This window comes from Lates calcarifer, linkage group LG8 (genome assembly GCF_001640805.2).
Source record: "Lates calcarifer isolate ASB-BC8 linkage group LG8, TLL_Latcal_v3, whole genome shotgun sequence".
In the NCBI taxonomy this organism is placed as follows: domain Eukaryota; kingdom Metazoa; phylum Chordata; class Actinopteri; family Centropomidae; genus Lates; species Lates calcarifer.
This window is the reverse complement of record NC_066840.1, coordinates 12,220,093-12,245,386: the sequence shown is the minus strand read 5'-3', so window position 1 is coordinate 12,245,386 and position 25,294 is coordinate 12,220,093. Positions and strand designations below refer to the sequence as shown.

General features: G+C 41.5%; 1 protein-coding gene across 1 annotated transcript; it reads left to right on the top strand.

The window, feature by feature from the left end:
* Positions 1-1,190: 1,190 nt before the first annotated feature.
* LOC127142745 (protein diaphanous homolog 1) lies at positions 1,191-24,243 on the top strand. Its single transcript, XM_051072602.1, has 12 exons — positions 1,191-1,254; positions 7,025-7,270; positions 7,373-7,467; positions 7,792-7,893; positions 8,260-8,499; positions 9,223-9,352; positions 9,563-9,688; positions 9,850-10,013; positions 10,544-10,676; positions 14,909-14,998; positions 22,677-22,720; positions 24,064-24,243. Exons 1-12 carry the CDS (start codon positions 1,191-1,193, stop codon positions 24,091-24,093), a joined length of 1,464 nt encoding a protein of 487 aa, XP_050928559.1. The 3' UTR covers positions 24,094-24,243.
* The last annotated feature ends 1,051 nt before the right edge of the window (positions 24,244-25,294 follow it).

Here is a 25,294-nt window from a genome sequence, read left to right as displayed (position 1 = left end):
CGGCTGACAAGATGAAATGTCCATGAGCAAGACATTGGATCCATTCACACTCCAAAAGCTCTATTTAAATGTGATCCCCCAATGATTATTGAAGGTAAGGTGTAAGTGAAAAATGTATTTCCTCAAAAGGATTAATTAAGTATGATGTTATTAGCAGTTGTTCATTCCTACCCTTATAGGCTATATTCAGTGTGAGACCTTCAAGTTGTCAGACCTTCACAGTTCTGTACGAGCACTAATCTCATCAGTCAGTGTCATACGCACACATACGTAAAGTACGTTAAGTGTCTGCAAATGTCACCGCATGCCTTTTACAGCAGAGGAGCAAGGATCAGGGTTGATTGATACCAAGCTTAACGGTGAGCAAGCCTGCTTAATGATGTAATGCACTCTCCTCCCCGCAGAGGGAGCACTGTGCTGTGAAGGCCAGTGCAGCGTCAAGGACATTCACACTGTGAATAACAAACACCAAAGCACCACACAGACTACCAGAGTACCCCAGAAAAAGTACTTACATACTCAGTGAGTCACTCAGTTAGTCAGTCAGGCACACACACACACACACACAGCTGGTTTGTAAGTTGAACACTGAACCTTTGTGTTTTTGTGTTGTCTCCATCTTTCTCATTCAAGGCTCAGGTGTTATGACTGTCTCAAGGTCACACTCTTCATCGTCTTTGTCCTTTAAACTAACTTCTCTCTCCCTCTCTCCTTTTTATTTGCTCTCTTATCGTCTCAGTTTTTGCACCTTTATTTGCTCTTGCTGCTTTTGATTTGATTTCCTTCTCTCCTTTACACTCTCCAGCTCTCCCTCACTCCCTCTGTCTCTCCTCCTTGTAATTAGCCAGTGTAATTGCTGTAGTAAATCTTTGCTGCTGTCCCAAGGAGACTGGCTGATATAGGACTGATTTAATAAGCACACCATAGCGGCTCACCTCTCCCTGCGTACGTGTGTGTGTGCGTGTGCGTGCGTGTGCGCGTGCATGTGTGTGTGTGTGTGTGTGTGTGTGGTGGTGGTGGGGGTGTCTGTGTCCTCTGTTATTTGCTATGGGGATTTATGGGCTGTTTGTGTGGTTTCAGCAAGTGCGAATACGAGTTCAAGGTAGTGCTGTGTCGGTGTGTCGACTGTAGTGCACCTTATCAGCAATGCAGGCGGCATACTCCGTGTGTGTATGTGTGTCTCATCAGTGATGCCGTTACGTGCCGTGTGTGCGTCATCGCTGAAGACCTTCATGGCCAGAAGAGCAGAGGGAGGTCAGAATGGCCCTGAGAGAACAACACCAACACAAACACGGACCCACTGTTTCCAAACCCCTGTGTCCCTTCCACACACACTTTCCAGCTCTGTCTCCCCCCCTTTTGTACCCCCAACACTATCACATACACACACAAGCAGTATATTCTTTATTTCATCTTTTATTATTCTCTCTCTCTCTCTCTCTCTCTCTCTCCTCTCTCTCTCTCTCTCTCTCTCACACACACACACACACACGCACACACACACACACACACACAACTTGGATGATGAGTGAGATGGAGTGTGAAGGTAATAAACAGTGTATCCAGATGTAGGGATTTGCTGGCTAGCAGCAGTACACCAGTTTCACCAGTGGAGGGCACTGTGACTCCACACATAAAGAGTAACCTCACTGAAGCGCCCACACATTATGCCTCCTGTAGTCAATACATTTTAATAAAAACCCATTTCTGCTTTAGGCCGCTCTACACCACAGTATTTTTTAATAAAAGAAAAAGTAAAAATATCTTGAGTTATGATTTGAATGTTTTTTAGTTCAAGGCAAATATAGGAAATATACTTTTCAAAGAGTTAATACTGAAGGTCTGTGGTGGGGTTATTGTAAGTATAGAGTTATTCCAGTTTTAAGTACACTGAAGTTGTCTGTTATCCACATATAAACAAAATAATCAAAAGTCAGAACACCAGTTTGCAACTTGCTGCTCTGAAATGAACTGACAGGTCATTTAATACATGGACTAATACTTAACAAGTCAGAATTCTCAAATATACCTTTAATTCATTTGTTTTAAAGAAGAAATACTGATTGGGCCTGAATGATACCAGATGTCATGCTGCCAGAATTTAATGACAAAGACCCAGAAATATTTGATGTTCATTTTTAATTTAATTTGATAAAACCTGTAAAAATCAGTGTAATTTGTGTAATTGTATGTTATGTAAGACCATTGCATCAGAAAATTATGTTTCAAACATTCATAGAAATGTACTCAAACAGGCAAGACACTGAAAAAAAATCTATTTGAATCTTCAAATGCAAAACAAAAATTGAGAAGTGTGTTCTAAAGTCCTTAGTCTTAAGTAAAGTTAAGTTCAGTATTTCAGAGTTTATCTGTATTTTAGGTTTAAATATCAGCTTTTTTATTCTTGTTTATTATTATTTATTTAAGTTTGTAAAGCAAATGTAGTGTGATAATATCTAACTTTATCAGTTCAAATATTTTCAGCTGCAGTTACACTCTTCATACACCAGGGGAGCGCAAGTGAGCAAGTCTTAGCCCCTCCCACTTGCCCTCCCCCTGCATCCTGGCCCTCCCACATCCTGCCCCCATCCCCCCTCCTCACTGCCCCACCCTGCCATCTGGTCCTTTTCATACAATCACACACACACACACACACACACAGAGTCAGGAATCTTTTCTCCTCGTTTCCTTTCACAGTGAAAAACAGGATGAAGGGGCTCTTTCAGACCCGAGGTTACCGTGGAAACCCCCTTATTCTTCTTCTGTCAAACACGCTTACATTGTAACACACACACACACATTCTCATTTTGAGAGTGACAGAATGTTGGACATTTAAAGTTTAAAGGGACCAAGGCTACAGCTGTCCTTCTGTCTGCCATAGTTTTGGCCTTCTGTTTACTTTAGACAAAGAACTTTATGCCCCCCTCCCTTTCTTTTTCTTCTTTGTCTCATTCTCCTTTTAGTACCAAGACATCAGCATTCTTAAAGTAAACTTTCTAAAATGAAAAACATAAGATGTTCTTATTTAGTTTCCTTGAAATGTATCAAGTCTTTGTTGATGTTAAAAGTTGGCAGAAGATTTGTTTGTGTCTCTGTGTGGTTCTCCCTCTTGAGCAACCTCAGCAACTTTTTCCAAAGAACTGTTCACCCCACAGATATTGATGTTGAAACTAGAAACCCTCTCCTCTGTTCCAGTGTGGACAATCTCCAGCCCTGGAATGCTGAATGGAAAAAACTTAGTTTGAACTTATATAAAGTTAATATTGTGCTTTTCTCCGATCTCGCCACCAGAGGGCCCATGGGCACTCTTGGCCCCACAGATATACAATAGAACACATCATCTGAAAGCTTTTAGTGGGTTAAAAATAAACTGTAGCGCTCCACAAACAGGGAGTGGTGATGACAGGATGAATAGACCGCATGAAAAGACTGAAAAAGAGATAGAAAAAAGACAAGGCTGTGCCTTCTGAGAGAGGACTGAAACTATTCTTTGAGTTGAGTCTATAGTTCAGAGTGGTCAGGGATGAAAGCGTACCATACATTTCTTCCTCTCTTTGTCTCTGTCTTTGCAGTTCTATCTTATTAACTTTTCTTTCTTTCCATCTGTCTTTCTCTTTTTCATGTCTTTCTCTAAGTCTGGCTACCCATCACCTTCCCTACCACACATTTTCTCCTTTTAAGGACTGAGGGAATGAGAGAGGAAGGGAGTGGGGGTGGAGTGGAGGACACACTCAGGTCTGCTGACTGATAAACAGACTCCTCTTTGTGCAGACAGACACACACACATGCGCGCCCACGCATACACTTAGTTACATATTGACAGAGACCACTGCATGACTTGGCTCCTCATGATTCTGTGCACCCCTCTTTCGCCTCCTCTCCCCCCTCCATCTCCCCACTTTTTTCACGTTCACTTCTCTTTTTCCTCGTCTACTTAATTAAAAACAGAAGAAATGGAAGAATTTCGTTTTTCTTTCATGACGCACACATGTGTGCACAGGGACACACATACACACGGGTGCACACACAGACACAACCCCCCCTTTTTTCTCATCATTTCTCAGTGCCAAGCAGCTGTTGGGTAGACGGGGGGAGGTGTTCCAGGAAAAGAGAAGAGTGTGTGTGTGTGTGTGTGTGTGTGTGTGTGTGTGTTAGATCGGGTGGTAGTGATTTGTTTCCAGAAAAGGGGCCTTCTTTGTGCGAGAGTATAACAAAAAGGCAGCTGGGACGATAAAACATGTGGATGTTAAGATGTCAGCACTCCACAAGTGTGTTCGTATGTGCTTGAGTATTTTTTTTGTGTGTGTGTGCCTAGTCACATGTGTTTTCACCTCTGTCATCTCCTCCCCTACAATGACTAAGTGTAACGTGGTGCAGTGCAGCGTAGCCACCACTAGAGGTGCCATCGGCTCATAAATGAAGTGAGCCGGCTGTGCATGTGGAAACCACAGAGCAGCCATTTTACAATCTGCACAGCCGACCCCATTTTATGAATCAGCCATGATGTCAACATAGCTAAGCCTGATTCCATTGGCTAGAGCGCAGCTGGCACTGTAGCTATTATAGCACGGATGTACACCGCACAGAAACACACATGCTCCGTCACCGGCTCTCCATCTCTCTGAGAGATACACACACACACACACACACACACACACTCACACACACTGACCTAGTGACATGATGCCGTCACTAGGTCACTAAGTCCCAGATAAATGGATTGTCCGTTCAAGAGATTGTATACTAGCCAGATTAGACATTAATCTGCGCTGTAGCATGTGTACTTGTCTTTCTTTAAGTCTGCATGTGCATGTTTGTTTATGTATACCAGGTGTTAAGGTGTTTAATCATTAACCATTATTATAATCACTCTTAGATAACTTTATTTCTCCCACTGTAATCCTTAGAGGTATAATTCCCCTCATTTTCTGGATGACACTGTCTCAGGTCATTATCAGTCTCCCTGTTTGTGCCTCTGTTTATTTGTGGATGCTTGTCACTTCCTTTGAGTCTCTTCCTAACCTTTCAGCTGTGTTTATGTGTTTGTGTGAAGATATTTATGTTGTTTCCTCTCAAATGTCCTGCTGGATTTTCCTACCCTCTGTGTGTGTAATGGTTGACTTCCTGCTGTGGTTTCCTGCCCTCAGCAGAGACTCTGGCTGGCAGTGTTGAACACACAATAGTATTATTGATTCACGGTAGTGATACACACGTAGCTGATTACACCAATATAACAGAAATGATATTGCTAACAGTAGAAGTGCAGAGTCACAAACAGATCGGATTTCCCTTAAGTTTGAGTCAAACTTTAGACACAATTGATGGTTGATTCTGAGGGGGGAGTTTCATACAGCTGAAGCAGACACTGAGTGAAACAATGGGACTTATTGAGGCCACAGTCCACTGACTGACTGTTATGTGTGTACGTGTGTGTTCTAAATGAATGGCTAAATGGAAAGATGAGGAGCTCATTAAGAGGCCTAGACTTGTTCACAGACTGTCTGACTGATTGGCCTCTCACGCTGAGACAAAGCACTGTTTGACTGGTCATATGGAAGGATGGACAGATGGATGAATGAGTTGTTATGCTGTAGTGGCTGTCTCTGTGACTTTGTGGAGAATTACAGTGCTACTGTTTTAATCAGCCTGTTTTTCACTAATCTAACAAACTGCAGTTTAATGTGGATGGATTGTGGAATAACTGTGAGAAAAATTAGGCCACACATACAATACAGAGAGCTGGGATTGGGTAAACTTTATGGACAATAAGTATGGATAATAAGTGTAAGTCTGTCTCCACAACATCAAGTCATTATTTCACAGTGGTTACAGTAGTTTCAGGCCATATAGGCACCTAATTGTAGCTTCTGGTGTCATCACATGAAGTCATCACCAGGCAGTGGAAACAGGTGGGCTGCTCAGCGCACAGGGGCTCACTGTGATTCATATTGTTTCTCTGTATGTTTCAGACAGAAAGTGACAAAGAGCAGTCAGCTTACTCATGCTGTATATGCTGCACTAGAATTGTTACTGGCTATTTTTCCATGGGGTAATTTTTGTTTCCTGTTCCTGTCTGGTTTTTACAAAGAAGAGACAAAGACAAGGCCACAGAGAGACAAATAATAAAAAGTCTTGCACAGAGAATTAGAAAGAGACAGAGGAACAGAGGTACGCAGGAGAGACGGACATGCAGTGGTGTTTATCATACTGTGAAATGCCAGAAATCATGGCATATACCCATCTCAAGTTACTTATTTTGTCTGACCCACACCTGAAGGTATTTCATTTAATAGAAATAATAGAAATGATAATTCATTAGTAATTAATAACAGAACTCATAACCAGAAAATGTTTGTTATACACACCCTGTAAAATAACAGTTTCTCAGTTTTTTTGTTGATTGACTAATGATTTCAGCGCTAATCATGACACAGAGTACATGTGCTGCAATTTGAGATGAATGTTAAATTGAGAAAGCGCAGTTAGATAATAACAGTTGAGCAACTGTGACATCCAGTTCCCTCTCTGACCTTAGATGTGATGGGCCTGTGTACAGTGGGCTGTTATGTGGTCAAACCCATGTGCTTGTTCATCTTTCACTCCCAATTCTCATCTAGTGTACATTCACCCCCACGCACTGACACATCCTTACAGTCACAATCCTGACCTTGTCAGAACAAGTTAATGTGAAGTGTTTCTGTCAAGTGTGTGTGTGTATGCGATAGAATGTACTGTATATGCATGTGTGTAAGCTGACTGCAAACTTAAAAAGCCTTCAGCTAACAAACGTCCGACCATATTTAACAGGCCCACACACACCAGGGACATCTTTCCCCCAGTGTTACATTTCATAGTAGTTCAGCCTTACCCAAGGCCACTGATACAATAATCCTAACACCTCTATGACACTGTACAGTTGGGGGAGAGTGAAAAAAGTGAAGGCCATGCCAAGTCTGTCAGTTTGTATAGCTATCACATAGGCCCACTATCCATCCCCCTAATCCACTTCTCTCTGTATTACAGAACCCTCTGATTTCTCTACTGCCCTCATTATTCCTATTCATGTCCAGCTCTACTGGTCATCTGACATTAAGGAAGTTGCCAAGAAATGTGATTTCTCACAAAGTCTTGTCCTTTTCTTTCTGCCCATCTCTCTCTTCACCTCTCCAGCCAAAAAAGAGCAGGATGGTGGAGATGACAAGAAGCAGATGCAGAAGAAGAAGGTGAAGGAGCTGAAGATTCTTGACTCCAAGGCTTCACAGAACCTCTGTAAGTCCACTAGTTGAAGTCCACTTTTGAAAGCTTGTTACCCCCCTAAAAAAATCCTAACTGCATTTTAATAAGTATTGCTCACTGTGTTTGCTCATTCAGCCATTTTCCTGGGATCGTTCCGTCTCCCTTATGAAGAGATCAAGAATGCCATCTTGGAGGTCAATGAGAAGATCCTCACAGAGTCCATGGTTCAGGTACTGAGCTCAGATCTGCCCCAGTGTCTGTGTGTGTGTGTGTGTGTGTGTGTGTGTTGTGTGTGTGTGTGTGTGTGTGTGTGTATATATATATATATATAGATAGATAGAGTAGAGTTTAGCATAATGCAGTTAGTTTGTCATATCACTGTGTGTATACAGATAATAGGATTTAATTGTTCTGTAGGTAATGTGGTAGTAACACAGGCAGGTTAATGTTTAGTGTTTATCAAAGGAGGAGAATGTATTAAGTTTTACTGGTTATTAATATTCCAGCATATGCAGTTGTTTACTTGATCTATCTTCTCTTTCATTGCCATATAGAACCTGGTAAAACAATTGCCAGCATCCGAGCAGCTGAGTGTTCTGGCAGAGATGAAGGATGAATATGATGACTTGGCTGAGTCCGAACAGTTTGGAGTAGTGGTGAGGAGCGACACACACAAAATGAAAACATGCACAAACAAACAGATGCTTGTTGTTTGTTTTTGTTTGTTGTGACTTGGACATGACTTACCACAAACACAGCAAGGAAATCAGTCTGATGGAAAATGAGGCATGGATAGTGTTGAAATAGAGAGAGAGAGTCACACCGATGTTAATATATTAGCCATAGAAAATCGTCATGCTGTTAAACACAGACTGCTTTGTTCAGCTGTGGAAGATATGAGTAATGGATGAACCCCCCTTCAGTCACACACTCGCACACACACACACACACCCCCACACCCATACCCACATATGTACATACACACAATCTGTGTGGCAACAAACATACTTCTCTCTCTCCAGATGTCCAGTGTGAAGCGACTGATGCCACGGCTTCAGGCCATCCTGTTCAAGCTGCAGTTTGAGGAGCAGCTGAACAACATCAAACCAGATGTGGTTTCTGTGACGGCAGCCTGTGAGGAGCTCAGGGAAAGCCAGTCCTTCTCCAAGCTGCTGCAGATCATCCTTTTAGTCGGGAACTACATGAATGCTGGTTCTCGCAATGGAAAGGCATTTGGCTTCTCCGTTTCATACCTGTGCAAGGTAAAATGAGGTGTAGACATAACATGCACACATACAATAAAAAATTAGCAATTACACTGGAACAGCCTTTAGTCTTAGCCGTTGAGTATATCTCTGAGGTCAAGTGTGGACATGCTGACGTTTAGTAACTGACATGAAACAGAACAGTAAAACTTGCAGCTTATCCATACCCTACCTGTAGTGTTGTCACAGTGATAGAAAACACCAAAATCATTTGACTGCCCATGTGTTTGGCTTCAATTTTCAACACCAAATTATATTTAAATTTCATACTCAACAAAGACAGAATCTGTTCCCATGCCATGTTATTCTGTTTTATACAGCTGAATGACGACAGGAGCTCTACAGCAAAATGTGTATATAGAATATACAATAACATGCAGTGTTTCCCCCATATGCATTTTCAATGTTAGCTTTAGGTATGTAATATATATAATACAGATATACACATAAACATATGCAGTCATAATTCCCTCATCAGTACAGCGGTGCTACACAAAATTAGTGTACATATTGTATTAATTCTAAAGTATTTTCTACATTATGATTCTAAAATATAGAATATGCATTATGGACACACAGACAGAACTGCATGAATTTATACATATCTGTAAACAGAAAAGTATGTGACAATGACAGCACAAGCTGATATTGAATAACCTTTGACTGACTGCCTTTTCAGTCTACGCTTTTTTAAAAAAAATCAATCTTTGTGTCAATCAGGTGCGTGACACCAAATCAGCTGATCTGAAGCAGACACTGCTCCACTTCCTTGCTGATGTGTGCCAGGAGCAGTATCCTGATGTCATGAGCTTTCCAGATGAGCTCATCCACGTGGAGAAGGCCAGCAGAGGTACATGTTACATCTTAGTTAACCTACAGAGTATCATCCATTACGACCACTGTTTACAGTCTTATTGATACAACATGCAGCCATTGTTTCAGCTGGTGACACTGCATACCAAACCCTGGTGCATATGAAAAAGAAAAACATGTGCTGTGTCCATCATGCACAGTGTGGAGGCACTCTGCATCTTTAACATTCTCCGTATGTCCCCTGCAGTTTCTGCAGAGACAATTCAGAAGAACCTCGAGCAGATGGGCCGTCAGATCAAGAACCTGGAGAAGGATCTAGAAACCTTCCCACCTCCACAAAATGATAAGGACCTGTTTGTGAAGAAGATGTCCATATCCTCAAATTCAGCTACATATTTAATAGAATTGTTCAGCTGTTGCCGTTAAGAGTCTTTTTGTATAAAAACTCAAATCATAGATTTACTCATTGTAACTTATAATCAGTTTTATGTCTTGTTATATTTGTTCTGTGTTCCTTAACAACACGTCTCCACAGTTTTGTCGTCAGTGCCCATGAGCAGTATGAGAAACTGGATCTGATGCATAAGAATATGGAGAAGCAATATGTTGACCTGGGAGACTATTTTGTCTTTGACCCGAGAAAGATCTCCGTAGAGGAATTCTTTGGGGACCTCAATACCTTTAAAACCATGTTCCAGGTGTGTGAGTGTTTTTGCATGTGAATAAACAAACTCATGTCTGATATCATGCAAAAGGGGACTGATGTGGTTTTCAGTCTGTCCTGACCATTCTCAAAAAACATTGTTACGCACACAACTCAAACACACACACATACACACAAATTGTTGATGAAAGAGAGAAAGATGAAAGATAAATGTCAACCCAGATGAGAAAAAAACATAAGGCTATGCACCTGTTTGTATTGACATAATAGTGAAAGAGAGTGGCTCCATTATATTTTCAGTTTATACATCAACTGTACAGGTGCCAATTAGAAGAGCAGGGAGCAACTTGTTTTACCAGTTTTTGTGGATAACCACCATCCACTGGTTTTGAAGTTTTGTTTACATGCAAAGACTTCCAACTGATCCATCTTACATCTGTCAGTTTGAATTTGTTTACAGAGTCACTTTCATGCTTAACATTAGTTGGCAACATGAACACTCACTCTATAGTTGTCCATACACCAACTGATGTTTTTCTCCCTCTCTCTTATTCCCACCACCAGCAAGCAGTGAAGGAGAATCAGAAGAGGAAGGAGGCTGAGGAGAAGATCAAGAGGGCCAAGCTGGCCAGAGAAAAAGCAGAAAAGGAGAAGGAGGAGAAACTCAAGAAGAACCAGCTCCTTGACATCAACGCAGGTCACAATTGTTGGATCGTATCTGTTTACCTGTGTGTGACTGAAAGAGAGAGGAAGACACTCCACATCTCTCACTTTGTATTTCCATCAGATTCCAGTTGGGGGCAGTCAGAGTCCACACATCTGTGGAATATTTGTCTGTGTGTCTTTGTGTATGTGTGTGTGAAAGAGCAACATCATCAGTATTTATAGACCGGAGTTAATCTAATGTTGATGACCCGTGTTTTGAAGTAAGCAAATAACAACAGATAGTGAGGATGTATACAAGGAACCGCTTGACCTCTTTTCACTCCCCTGGTGAGGAGGGGATTTGCTTCCATAAAAGAGAACTGAAAGGAAGTCTAAATCTCTTTATCACCAAAAACATGTTTCTTCCCGTCTATGAGATGCACTTATATTTTGGAAAACGCCAGCAGCACATTGTCCTGGATACACACAGTTAACTCTCAAATCCTGCCTCGCAGACACACATTTATGCTCAGGCGCTTTTTTCCCCTTCTCTCAGACTGTGACCTAGTTTCAGTACATTCCTCCTCTCTTTGGCTCCAGTCGGGTTCTCCTGGGACTCCACAGTCAAAATTTGCTACAGCCTTGGTGCAGTCAGTGTGTTTGTGTATGTATGTGTGTGACAAAATTACTGTGTCTTTTTTTTTTTTTTGTCAATGTTTCTGTTTCGCTTTGCCTATGTGTTGGAGAAACCTTGCGTTGGCCAAAGTGTGTGCACTGTGTGTGTGTAAGAATGTGTAGCTGTGTGTCTGGTTTGTGAACCTCTCTTTCTGGCCTTTCTCCTAGTGCCCCATGTTCCAGCTGGCTTCTCCTCTCCTCTCTTTCTTACTTTTGTTCCATCACTCCCTCTTCTTTTTTCCTTTCCCTCCCCCTGTGTCTGTCATTCATTTTAAGGGCACTTAAAGACACAGTGCTCAGCTTGGAATATTTTGTCTCAGTGTTTAAAAGTATGGAGTAGACAGTTTGTGGTAGAAGGTAAGGTAGTCAAATTTCACGTTCAGCCTCTAGAGGTTAATGCATCAATGGAACATAATAGTGCTTCAGAGTTGAGTGCGTGTCTATGTGCAATAGTGGGCTAGAGATCATTTACATACAGGTGGCATATTTGACTGCCCCTGTTGCCCAGAGTCATTCAACACCCCCCCTATTTAAATTCAACCACACACAAATCTGGCATACACACACCTGGTCTTTGTTCTCTATGTGTTTATGACCCTCATACTGGATGGCTAGTACACAAAGGTTGTTTTCAGCACCTAGTCTTTCGCACACTGACATCTTCCTGGTTCCCTTTTCTCTTTCCATTACCCACTCATATAGTCACACGCCCTCACTATCTCATGAATTCCCTGACTGTGTAAACCTAATATCCCAGTTGATTGTTAAACCCTGGAAGGTCAGTGTGTGTTTGCAGTTTTTGGCCTTGTCATTCCTCTGAGTCAGACAGACAGATGCTCACTCAGTGGAGCCTCACATGTGCTAAGCATGTGATGGTAGTTATTGTCTATAACTGATTCTTCTGTGATTCCCTGTCAATTATTATTTATCTGTTTCTTTGAGAATGTAGTCATATAGTTATCAAGTGTTTTTACTCACAGTCTTTGGCTCTTGTGAAACATGGAAGTTGAGGATTCAGAGTTCAGACTGGCGGACGCCACACCCAAATGTCCACATTCACCATCTGTGGTTTAAGTAAAATCTTTGCTCTAATGTGATATGATATTACTGTTTACTACTGTAATGAAAAATTCATCCCGGCTTCTCATACATTTCACCGTTAGACATACACCGTAGCTGCTTGGAAACCAACTATTCCTTATCTCCACAGCTAGGTGTCAGTGCTGTCTGTAAAAGATTGTGTGAGGCTCTGTGTTTCTATGTCTGTGGCAAAGGGTGTGTGTATATGTGGTTTACACACCCATACAGTTGCTGGTATGGGAATTGCCACTAGGAGTGCTCGTGCTCCACTCAGAGAGTAGTGAGGGAGTAGGGTGGGGGAGGGTAAGGGAAGGAGGAGAGTAGGTCAGCAGATGCTCTCGTGGGGATTAGACTGTGTGTTGTTGTCTCTTAGAAAAGGGGGTTGGAGGAGGAGAGGAGAAAGGCACAGGGTGAGAGAGGGGGGGATCAGATGGGATAAGCCTGGGCAGCCTGATGTCTCACCCCAGGCGACTGTGAAGGAGAGGCACAATCATGACACATTAAGAAAATGGAAAATCTGTCTCCAACTCATTTCATCACTGTTTTTCCTCCTCGTACTCTTTAACTTTCCTCTATTTTATTCCAATGCTTGTTGTCCCACCTCTCTTCCCTTTAAATTTTTCCTTTCATGTCCTCATCTGTCATTGTGTGAACAACCATTAGAGGTGCTATTGCTCCACACAAGATGCTGTCCTTCCTTTCTGTCTGCGCACGCGTGTGTGTGCGTGTCAGATACCATGTATCAGTGTGTGTGTGTGTGTGTGTGGTGCATCCAGTGTAGATCACGTCCAAAGAGACATCTTTAAGAGCTCATGATCTAATGCTATTACACTAATTAATCCATCTTATGTTCTTTTGTGCTTCAGGCAATACTTTGCTGTTTGTATCATGGGCTGTGGTTGTGTGTGAGGAGTGTGTGTGCATTCTTGTGCTGCTCCCAATCCATGCCAGACTTTGCCACCACACTTTTTGAGGCCAGTTCATGGCTCACATTGATTTTGTGTAGACTGTCAATAATAAAACATTAACCAGATATATATTCCACAGAAAAGTCATGTGAATTAACAGAAGCACATGATTATCAACAAGTGACTGAACCCAACAAGTGTATTTATTAGCACTGTTACTAATTGCTAACAAACCAAATATTGTAAAACCTCTCTGATGAGAGAAGACTCATATGGTTTTGTCAGATGGTGTTGCCTCAGGCCACACTCAAACAAAAAAACTATACAGCTGTGTATGTAATGCTATAGAGTGTACAAGCCCTAGGACTTTCTAGTTTTAGTTGGGAGTTCACTTGGTCAACAAAAAGCCTGTTTTTATACACAGCCAGGTCATTGTGTGGTCCCTCTACCGCCTCCAGTACATTTTCACAAATAGGTTTGTGTGTCTTGTGTGCTCCCACCAGTGGTTTAAGCCAAGCATGTGATTAGTGTAAGTGGAAATGTGCCAGATGTGTTTCCCCGGAAGGAGAAAAACGTGGCCTACATCATGTTGAACTGTCTGTGCAGTTCCAGGACGTGGACATTGAGGGGTGTATGTGAGCTGTGCAAGGCTTAAGGAGTGTATGAGAGAGACTTTCTCTGACGTGACAGGCAAGACCACTGGCCATCTGCTTCATGGCTTACTGCAGGATTAAATACTGTGTGTGTGTGTGAGTGTGAGAGAGAGAGAGAGAGAGAGAGAGAGAGAGAGAGAGAGAGAGAGAGAAAATATGTGTGTGTTTGTGTTTGGGGGTTGGGAGGTGACAACATAAACCTTTAACCCCCAATCCCTCTGCCCCCTTTTCCAGACCCCGCTGTCTCTATTCAGGTTAAAATAGAAATAATTAAAACCATCTGCTTGAGTGTCGAACTGTGCCACTGAATCCTGCCCACAAAACAATCACGACAACACTCACACCCCCCTTGGTTTGGCCCCCCCTTCCCTGATTTAAGGCCACAAGCCACTGAAGTTGTGCAGAGAATGTGGATGTAAACAAACAGTGAGACTCCCCATACCAACAGTACCTATACTCAAACACAGATACAAGATTTTTTTTCCAGTCAATACCCTTTAACTAGAAACCATAATTAGTAGTATTTTAATGCTTATGTGCAGATTTGGTCCCTGTGGGTGTGTCTTTCCAATAAGGGTGTGTTTGTATGCTGACAGTTCAGTGTGCAGCCCCTAGCACTGACAGTAGCTGAACTAGGTCACTGCCTATCTGGGTTAATATAGCTAATTTACCAAAGTGGCCACGTGGCCGGTAAATATCCTCCCTGCCCACATGTGTGTTGTTGTGTCTGAGAGAAACAGAAATATGTGGGGGGTTTTGAAAAACCACCAATCACTGCCTTGTTGTTAGGAAACAAAATGTCTTGTCTGTATATGTCAGAGTAGGCTCCTGATTTAAGATAACACAGCTGTGAAAATTGGGTTGTGTGTGTGAGAGACCAATATAAGTGTAAATCAGACTCTACACATTGATTTAATGTGGTGTTTTTTATCCAGTGCTGATACCATGTTTTAATGTTGTGTTTACAGAGGGTGATGAAACTGGTATCATGGACGGCCTGTTGGAGGCGCTGCAGTCTGGCGCTGCTTTCAGGAGAAAGAGAGGACCCCGGCAAGCAGGTACACATAACACAAGCAGAACTGTAAATCTTCACAAAAGGTGTAGATGTTTCAAAGTGTCATGTCTTACTTGATTTACAGATTTCACTTTCACACACATATGTGGTATGCATACTACACTGAAACACATGTAACATACGAGACTGATTTGTTCCATCTTCCTCTTCCTCCATGTCTCTATGTTTCTGTCAACACACAACAACAGATTTGTTTGTGTTCCTGTCTCTGTTCCATCTGTTCCATGGCTCAGAGACTGTGGGTTGTGGTAGTATTCTCTAGCTGTGGTTACCAGGCCACAAAGCCAATTCCACAAATGGCTGGCACAACAACAAAAGAAGAGGGAGGGTGCCAAGGGTGGGTGTGGGCAGAAAGATACTTAAGAGAAGAGCAACTGGTGTGGGTGTGGTCACAGAATAGGAAAATATGAGAGAAATATGAATATACAGAACCAAGGAGGATAAACCAGAGTGTGGGTAGAAAGTTTAAGGAGGTGAGATCAGTGAGTGGGAAATAGAAAAAAAACATTTGAACAACTGGCTAGAGTGTGAAGAAAATAAGAATTAAGCCTTAGTTTAAAATGTGACATATGTGCATGATTGTGTGGCATTAAAAGTAGTTGGGAAGCCAGTCATGGTCCAGTACCAACTTACAAGTGTAATGTGAAAAACTTGACACCACCTGTGCACATACACTAAGAGTGGAAGTACTTGACGCCTGTTTTACATGGTTTTTTAGTAGGTTTTGGGCCCACAGCTCACTTAAAATGAAATCATATTATAAAGTTATAATATCTATAGTACCATAATCATTCAACTTTCCATTTTATCATAGAACAAAAAAAAAGGAACACTGTTTTTCTCATTACTGGGTCAGCCAGAAGTCCATATCCTGTGTGTGAGAACTCCTCAGTGTAACTCAGCCTGTATTGATTTTCATTCAGGCCATGTTGTTCAGTTTGTAAGCTCATAGAGAGAGACCAGTAATCTGGTTAGCTACTTACTCTGCTGGCTGTCCTGCTGCCCAGTCCAGTCACATTAAGAGTGATTGGTTGTGAGTGGTTTTGCTTCTCCTTTTTGTTTTTGAGCTGTACATGTAGCACATTTTGTGGATAATGTAGCCTGGTAAGACCATGCAAATGAAAACGAGCTGATGTGAGTTGTAGTAACTCTGTAACATGATTCCTGGTGTTTGGAAACCCGTGTGTAACCATGTGAGAGGGAAAGAGTCCAGTGCCCATTAACTGAGAGAGAGAGAGAGAGAGCCTGTGTGTGTGTGTTTATTCACATGCACTCATGTGTAGGTTGAGTATTCACACATAAGAGAGGTTGGCGAAGAGTGTGTGCAACCCAATCCCTCCCTCAATAGAAGCCAGATGTGAAGCGGTGATCCAGAGTGGAATAGCTCAGAGCCAGAGGGTAGACTGCACTCTTTCCTTCTTTGTTTCTTTCATTCTCTACTTTTTCTTCCTGTCTTTCTTTTTTCTGTCTATCACTAAACACATTTATATAGGTTGTTAGGTGTAATCGTGCATTACTATGAAACAGTGGTTTTGACACACTGTGAAAATCTCTAAGGGCAGTAAACAGTTCCTCATAACAAATGGCTCAGGCTCATCACCACTAAATTGACTGAGACAACAGTGAGAGAAGGAAATGTAGGGAAAAGAGGGAGCAGTGGAAGGAGCACTGTATGAGTAAGAATGGGGCCCACTTGAGGGCTCAGTCAGTCACCCAAAATACTGTTTGGCCACTTCACACTCCTAACAGGAAATACCTGAACATGTATGTGAGAGAGAAAAGGAGAGCAGGCCTTCCTCCCTACACATACTTGTCTGTGGTAGGAAAGTATAAGTGGCTGTATGTATCACATCCCTGCTCAGTACCTCCTCCCACTCTCCTCTCTTCCACAGTCTTGTCATTTTTGTTTTTCTTTTGCCCAAGTTCAGGGTTTTTTTTTTTTTCCATGGCTCATGTGGAGGTTGTGAAGCCATGCTGTGGTATTTTAGTAATCTCAGATGTGTTAGGAGTGTATATTTGCTTCACTGATTTTTATAGGCTGCTTCTTTCCAGTTACCCACTTTGCTTCTTACAGCTGGGAACTGCATTAAGTCTTTCACCCACACAATAGGAGGGTGTCTTTATGTTTGTGTGTGCGCGTGCGTGTGTTTGACTGGCTGGCTGAATCAGACGTCTTAATTCAGTGGAACTGAAGTAGGAGGAGGCACATCCTGACTTTGGATCAACTGATACATATCTGGCACCACTGGAGACACAGGCAGCCTTCATCAACAGGCTAAAAATACTGCTCCATCCAGCTCATGTACACATGGAAGGTATTTTTAGTGTATTTTTAATATATCTATAGAATATTCTTCATAGACGGCAGAAAAGTGTGTAAATATAAATAGATTTGAAGAAAAATTACCCTTAATTTGTTCTGTGCTTGTAATGTAGTAACACAACTGATATCATGAACACGTGTAAGTATTATTTCTTTAATCTCTCAGGTCAAAATGTGAAAGATTGCTGTTGTTTCTTTATAGAGGTAGACATGTTTGAAGGTGTTAGATGTCAAAAAGTGGCATAATTTTGGTGATATGAGATTCCTCATCTCTTCCTCCCTCTTTCTGATTATGAGAGATAATACGCCAGAAGCCTTAAAGGCCAGTTAAACCAGTTGCTCATCTTACTTCATTCTAATTACTTTTCCATGCAGCATAAACACAATTATGTGTGCAATGTCATTACAGATCACATGTCACATAATACCTCTGCAAACACAAAAATAGAAATCAGTAAAGGAGTGGAGGCGGAGTCATGGTTTCTCTTAGCAAGTGAAAAGAACATATACAAAATCACATTAAGCCATATGTTAAAACGAGAGGTTCCTCTACCTGGTATCCCAACATTAGCACCTTGATACATTAAATATAGGTGCAAGGCAGGATTATTTATATAGCACCTTTCAAGGCAATTCATTGGATAATTGGGTTTGCATTTAAGGTAAGTGGAGTATTAATTGGAAATAATATTACTGTTAAGATGTCCTTTTTTACATAAGACATAATAACACATCTGGGTTTTAAATATTAAATGTTATAAAGCATTCATGACAATTAACCAAAACATGAAAAAGTATCTGCTCATCCTCATGTCAGTCTAAACACAGTGTGAAGTTTGTACTGTATCTACATACAGTATATAATGCATAGTGAGTTACCTTTCACAGTGTCTTGTTAGCCCTCTAACACAACACAGGTGGCAACAAACATTCTTCAGACTCCCAGAAATGGGAAAAAAATTTACAAGATGATTTCAAACAGGTAATAATCAAATCCCCAGTGTCCTTGTGGAGACAGGTTTTATTATATACTCAAGTACTTTAAAGTCAGAAATAACAAAAACAAAAAAAATGCTGTGATTCAGTAGGTTCAGCAGGTTATCTGCTTATGGCAGGGTTGGTGGTTCAATTCCCAGCTCTTTATTAAGAGAAATAAATTTATTTGTTAATAAAATACTAATTTATGCATCAACCTGCTGCAGTATGTAACATCTAATGTCCATCAAACATCACCAACTTCTTTATACAGCCGGGTGCCCAGACATTGTTTCATCAAAGGGCATCTCACATTACTGTCTGTGCCGACATACGTAATGTCTTAAGAGTTACAGTTCAGCGACTTCAATTGCTTATACTAGAAAGTCATTGAGGAAGCGATCCAGCATGTCTGACAATCAGCATGTTCCAAATGGGGTCAGAAGCATGAGAGTACAATGAGTTAAATGAGGGCACACCAGGCTTCTCACAGCAGAGTGATGGGTTAAAACTCACTAAATTGAAATTACAGTTCTATGTTTAAAATTTTGTAATAATAGTCAAACAAAGGAAGAAAAAAAAACACTGACAAATAATTTAAGTGAGTTAACAACCTGCAGGGCAAACTTAGGTGTGCACATTCAATTCCATAAATACATTGAAAAATAACATCTTTCCATAGCTTTAAAACATGTTTTAGTAGTATCAGAAATCAACAGTTTATACCTGATCCTAAAAGCCACGCTTGGACATAGGGAGAAAAGCTGGCTGCCACAGAGAAGGGGTGGACACCACGTCAGATATTTGTAGTGTTGCACTACGAAGTTGTTCACTTGAAAAGTGCCACAAATAGTTGTTTAACAAATTCAAAAAAGAGAGCTAGAAAGAAAAGTTTAAACCCAGAATATATTCTCACCTGCATATATCTGGCCAGTCCTGGTGTAAAGCAGGCGTTGGCTTTTCAATTTAAGAAAGTTATAGATATGGTGAGACACAGCCTCCTCCCATCTGACCATTCAGCAGGCACTTCTGACAGAGTATACTGGTCCTTTGGTGCAGTTTATTTACGCAGATTATGATAATTGTCCCAAAAACACAGGCTAACCCCTTGAGGGCACATTTGTTCTGTATTGATGTATTTCCCCTCTCTGAGTTGCAAATTTCTTGGCAGAAAAAGTATCTAATACCTGTAGAACAAAAATATATGTAGCAGTTAGTGAATGTTCACTATAATTATGCTTTCGTTTGGTTATATTATCATAAAACACAATAAATGGCTTAATAGGTGACTAGAATTTTAATCAGCATAAATGACAGAAGGAACTAAAAAGTTACACTTGTAATATGATAACATATTAGCATGTTTACAGTTTTCTCATCGGGTGCTGTAAGGGCTAATGTATTTTTATTTGATTTACTTTTTTGTCTGTGGAGCTAGTGATCTCCATTGTGCATGTAATGGTCTTCATTACGTGAAGTGTGTCCCTCCTTTCCCCTCCCCTTTGTTTCCTCCCCTCACAGCTGTGGTGACTGCAGACGTCACCAACTTTGTGTTAAAGAACTACTGAGGGACTATTGAGTGTGTCGTCGTGCTCATTGTGTCACAGCTGTATGACTGAATGGATAGCCACGAGGCTGCTGAGGCTGTATACCCCTTCACCTTTGACCTGTACCTCAGTTCAGTCTATGTGTATGTGTGTGTGTGTGTGTTTGTGCTGGCTCTATAGAATGAATAGACTGCATGAGGGATCCTCAGCTGTCTACCCTCCGTCTGTCACCCCCCCTCCTTTAAACACATACAGACAGAATGCCCACAAACCAGATGCTCACATGCCAACACAAAGACACACATGGATGTTTGCATACCAATACATGGACCCAAACAGGCACACAGTATGTTCCAGAGGACAGACAACCTGGCATACTTTTTCAAACACTATAACAGCCTATGTACTTTTGTAACAATACAGTCGTGTCAGCCCGGCTACATTAGGCCAATTAGTGTGTGTATGTTCTCAAAGCAATTTAAGTGAAGGAATGACGTGTCTAAACACTCACTATAGACCCATCTGCTGGGTCATGACCCTTGTTACAACAACCAATCACAGTAGCAACGAGTTGACAAAGCACCAATCACAACAGAGAGACAGAGATAAAGGGGATAGCAACAATAGAGGCACACGCTGCCTCTGCAGACAGTCTGCTCTTACAAAAAAAGACCCCTGTAAAGCTCTGTGTTGTCACAGATGTTCACACACACAGACACACACAGGAGAGATAATTCAGACCAATGGGGGAGCACTCATCAGTCAAGCCAGTACTGAAACAGTGGTGATGTCACTTGCATACTTAACACCCACTGAGACAATACAGACCAGCAAACCACATACATGCATCATTTGAGCCCTTTCATTGCTCCTCCATCAGTACTAAGCCAGAGCCACTGGTGGTGCTACATGACGTCACTGTTTCCCACAGTCTTGTAGTGCAGAGCAGCAGTGTGATACCTGGTGCAGCCTGAGGAGGGCAATACGAGCCTCTGCTAAGCCAGAGACACTGACGGAGGTCCAGCCTACATCTGCAAGTAGACCATCATGCTAGTTGTGGCACTGTTACCATGTTGTCATGCGACTGTTGCTTTGCTGTATCTGCTTTACTATACACCAAGAGCATAAAAATGGCTGCCTCCTTGTCATACACTGGTGTCACATCATGCATAAATCTCTTGCATTAGCTAGGCAGGCTGGTATAATCTGTGATCAGAGAGGAGGTGAGCATTCTCTGTACCTCAACATTGCCACTATGCTAGTTCTTGGTGGCTTCTCATCACAAACTGCATAACACTTGCTTGTCTGCAAATTCTCTCCAAACTCTTTTCCTTTTTCTTTACTTTCCACTCATAAGGGCAGCAAGCATACTGTACAACAAAGTGCTCTTCCCGTCATCAGGCAGTCATTATTGAGTTTCCTGGAGTGTAATGTGTTACAGATGATCTTTTCACTACACTCTTTGTACCTCTGATCACCCCTCAGTGTGCAAACACACTCATTCAGTCTCATGCCCACCAGTAAACAAACCTAAAAACAGTCTTTGTTGTCCCGACGTCTCATTTCCTACTGCTGCAACCACCAGGCTTGATGCCAAGTGCATGGATCATTTAGTCAACATCAGAGCTAGTTTGTGGATGCAACATGCATGCTGAGAATTTCCTATGTTTGTAGTGCCACGTGTTAAAGGAATATTGCGGTGATTTTGTATTTTATTCTGCAGTCCTACAAAGTTGGGAGGCTGGCAAGAGACAAAAAAAGAGTGGCCCTTAAATTAAATCTCACTGGTCAGGCCTAGTGATATTCTGTATTTTTCCAATTACATCCATCGAATGTGCTGTTTACTCCTGTTTGAGTAACGTGTTGAAAACTTAAGTGCCTGACTGGAAACTTTTACAAGTTAAAAAAAATGTAAGTATATATTTCCACTGACTCATTTTTGAGTGTTTACTGTACATAGTGCATATTCAGGAAGAATGAATGGGCTCAGGCTACAGTGCCACAGACATACTGGGGTTGAGAGATAGATTTAATGCAGTGATAGTTTGTTGTCTTCTCATTGGATTTAATCACAGTAATGAAGATATAGATTATCATCTGCCTCACCCTCAAAGCAGAGTCTGTTTTTTCTTTGACTCATGTTACCTATGTGATGTGATGTGAACAAACTTGTTGTCCTCAGTTAAACTTGTCTATTAGATGATTTATTCCTGAGGCTACTTGAGTTTAACTACATTTAAATATAGAAAGACATTTGCCCAGAATTTTCCTCTCATTGCTTTAATCTGCAGGTTTCTGTCTAAATTCATCTTTTTCCCATGCTGCCTCCAATGCAGCAGCCCTCTGATCCTGACTCTTATCCTCCTCTCTGTCTCGTCTCTCAAGAGGGAGTGGAGGAGGATGAGAGAGGAGAGAAGATGGGTTGACAGCCTTTGAAGAGCTTTTCTCTGCGGGTTGGATTTTTTTTTTTTTTAGGACAAGCTCAGCTCAGTACACATACATGTAGGGTAACGCCCACACTGGCACAGAACTCTTTCTCTCTGTTTTTGGGTCATTTGCGTAATTTCTAATTAATAAGTTTATGAGTAAGGGAGAGGAGGTTTAGAACGGGACGAAAATAGACATGAAGGACGTATGTGAGAGGAGACTGAGAAGGCGACTGAGAAATCTGTGCCTCTCATAGGAAAGTGTGTGAGGTGATAGTTTGACACCCCAGCTGTCTGTGCTGATCAGTCCAGCTGAGGCCCATATATATACAAGTCAACTGTTAACATGACTCTAAATCTCCAAATCCCCCTTCTCCTTTTTCTCCCCAGACTCAATTGTGTCTTTGTCACAGCTAGTTCTGGAGACCTGCTCGGTAACTGTGTGTGTTTTTGTGTGTCTTTTTTTTTCAGAACCATGTACCAAGTCTTAGTTTGTTGTTTGTGTTACCATGGTTCATTTGCATGTGTATGTCTTTTGGTTTGCATCATGATGATGATGGATTGATTGGTTTGATTAATAGATTTTTTTTCCAATCAGTAACACAGGAACATGTTACATCTATTTGTGTGTGTTTATGATAACAAATGTGTCCTGTACTGATGTTAACTGATGTTATTCGTCGCATCTTTTGCTTGAAGAGTGAAGAGCTCTTTACATGCACCAGGCATAAAATAACAGCAAACACACAAACACAATCTCCCACTGACCTATATAATTCAAAATGGCCGCTGCTGCACAGCTGTCCTCCCACGCAGGAGAATGGAGGGAGGGAAGGAGAGGTAAAGGCAAGGCTGCTGCTGGTGTGTGTGTGTGTGTAGGAGGACGACAGGAAATAACAGGTAGAGGAATAAAAACAACATCATCCTCAGGGCACAATCTGTCACACTTGTTCTCCGTCCGTCCCTCTGCATCTCTTATCTTTTCTCCCTGCACCCACTGTTTCCCTGTGATCTATTTTACTACTTATTTCTGTCATTCCTCGCAGCTCATTCCTCCTCTCACTCAGTCCCTCCATCCATGTTTGTCTCATTTTCATTCATCCCTGCCTCTTTAATCCTCCCACAGCATGAATCATACCGTTCCTCATGGTGTCTCACCCTCTGTCTTACCCCTTCCTTCCCATACTTGCTTTTACACACTCACCATCCCCACTCCTTCATCTCATCAGTTTTACTTCCTCTTCCTCAAAATGTCTATTATTCCTTTTTTCCACCCCCCCACAAGAACATGTGTAGGTCTAATCTGACATAAGCAGTGAGTTGCTCCAGATATCCCTCTAATCCACGCACATACGCAGCCACACCACTCATTCGTTTGTGTGTCATGGTAATGCATGTGTGTATGTTGGAAAGACAGCGAGCATCCATTTTGTGTTTTATCATTTGAAACACATGCCCATGATGTTCCTGGAGGCCCACATTGTGACTGTGTGTGCAGCCCAGCAGTCAGTGTGTTATCTAATTGAACTGGTCATCTCTTTATATCTGCAGTGTCAAATGTTCAGTATCTGCCTGCTGATGTGGTGTTGTATGGCTAACTGACGTGTTTTTACATGTCTTTTTTTTTTTTGCACGTACGTCAGATATGTCACTTCATGGCATGCACTGACATATCTGTATGGACTTGTTATGATAAAAAAACATGACATGTAATTCATAATTATGTCCTTATTGTATTTTATTTTTCTTATTGACTCTGTGTCTTTCTCTTTCTCAGCCAACCACCGACGAGCTGGTCATGCAGTGACCAACATCCTGGCCAAAGAACTGATGCAGGAGGACACACCTTCGTCAAGTAAAGTGCCCACAAAGAAGAGCAAGACAGAGGAGAAAGAAGAGCCTAAACTAGAAGGGGCAGAGTCATTAGAGGAATTACTGGAGGCTGCTCCTCCTCGGTCTAATTAGGCAGATCAGGCAGGAAGTTTTTACTCATGGAGTCAGTGATATCCAAACACATATATTTGTTAGGCATTCCAGGGGCCAATATCATTCTGAGATTAGCTTACTGAAAAAAAGTCCTGTGTTTTTCTGACCTTTGTCTTAACAGGACCAGCTTTTAGGGTAGCACTGATTGTGTCTTTCTGTGAGGATGGAGAGAGGCAGAGGAGAAGGGCGGGGCTCTCACTTCACCTCTCTGACTTCCCTCATCAACCTTTGGATCTTTGCCAATGTCATAAAAATGTTACTTGCTTTCTTCAGCATGTGCACATATCTGTTCATGTATTTTTGTCTTGTTTCTGTTTTTCTGTGTATCTGCATACATCAGTTCATCTGTCATTGATCAGAAGGCATCTTGAGGAATTCCAAAGACTTACTCAGGAGGGATCCACCCTTTTTTTTTTCTTTCGGTTATTTTCAAATTTGGACTTGGAACGTCTGGAATTTGACACATCCTGCAGGTGCTTCATAGTTTTCTGTGGATGTTTCAGCCACAAACACTTTGCGCTTTTCACACAGTTGGTTACTTTTAAACCTATTGTGTTATAATTGTCTAATATACTGTATGTTACTGTTTGTACATCTTAATCATTTTTCTGTATTATTGAAAAAAGTGCCAACCAATAGAAATTCAGTCTTGTCATTTCACTTTCAGGTTTTGTCTGGTCACAGTTTGCACTGGGCTGACATGTGGCCCAATCAAACAGTAGTCATCACATGGGTGTTTCAGTGTGTTTATTTGTTTTCTCTTGTTTTATTGAGAAGGGCTTTAGTTCACTTGTTTGCATGCATGAGTTAATTTCACATAAAAATGAGGATAATTTACATAAACTGTCCACACTGTGTTGCCACACATGTCCACAACAGTTACATGAAGATGAACATTTTTATAAGCCCCCAGAGGGAAGTAGAGTTAGGGGGGAGGAGAAAGTTCTTTCACAGTAAGTTAAACCAAAAAAAAAAAAACTTAGCATTTTAAAAGGGTGTTTTCATAAACCTAGCCTGTGCAG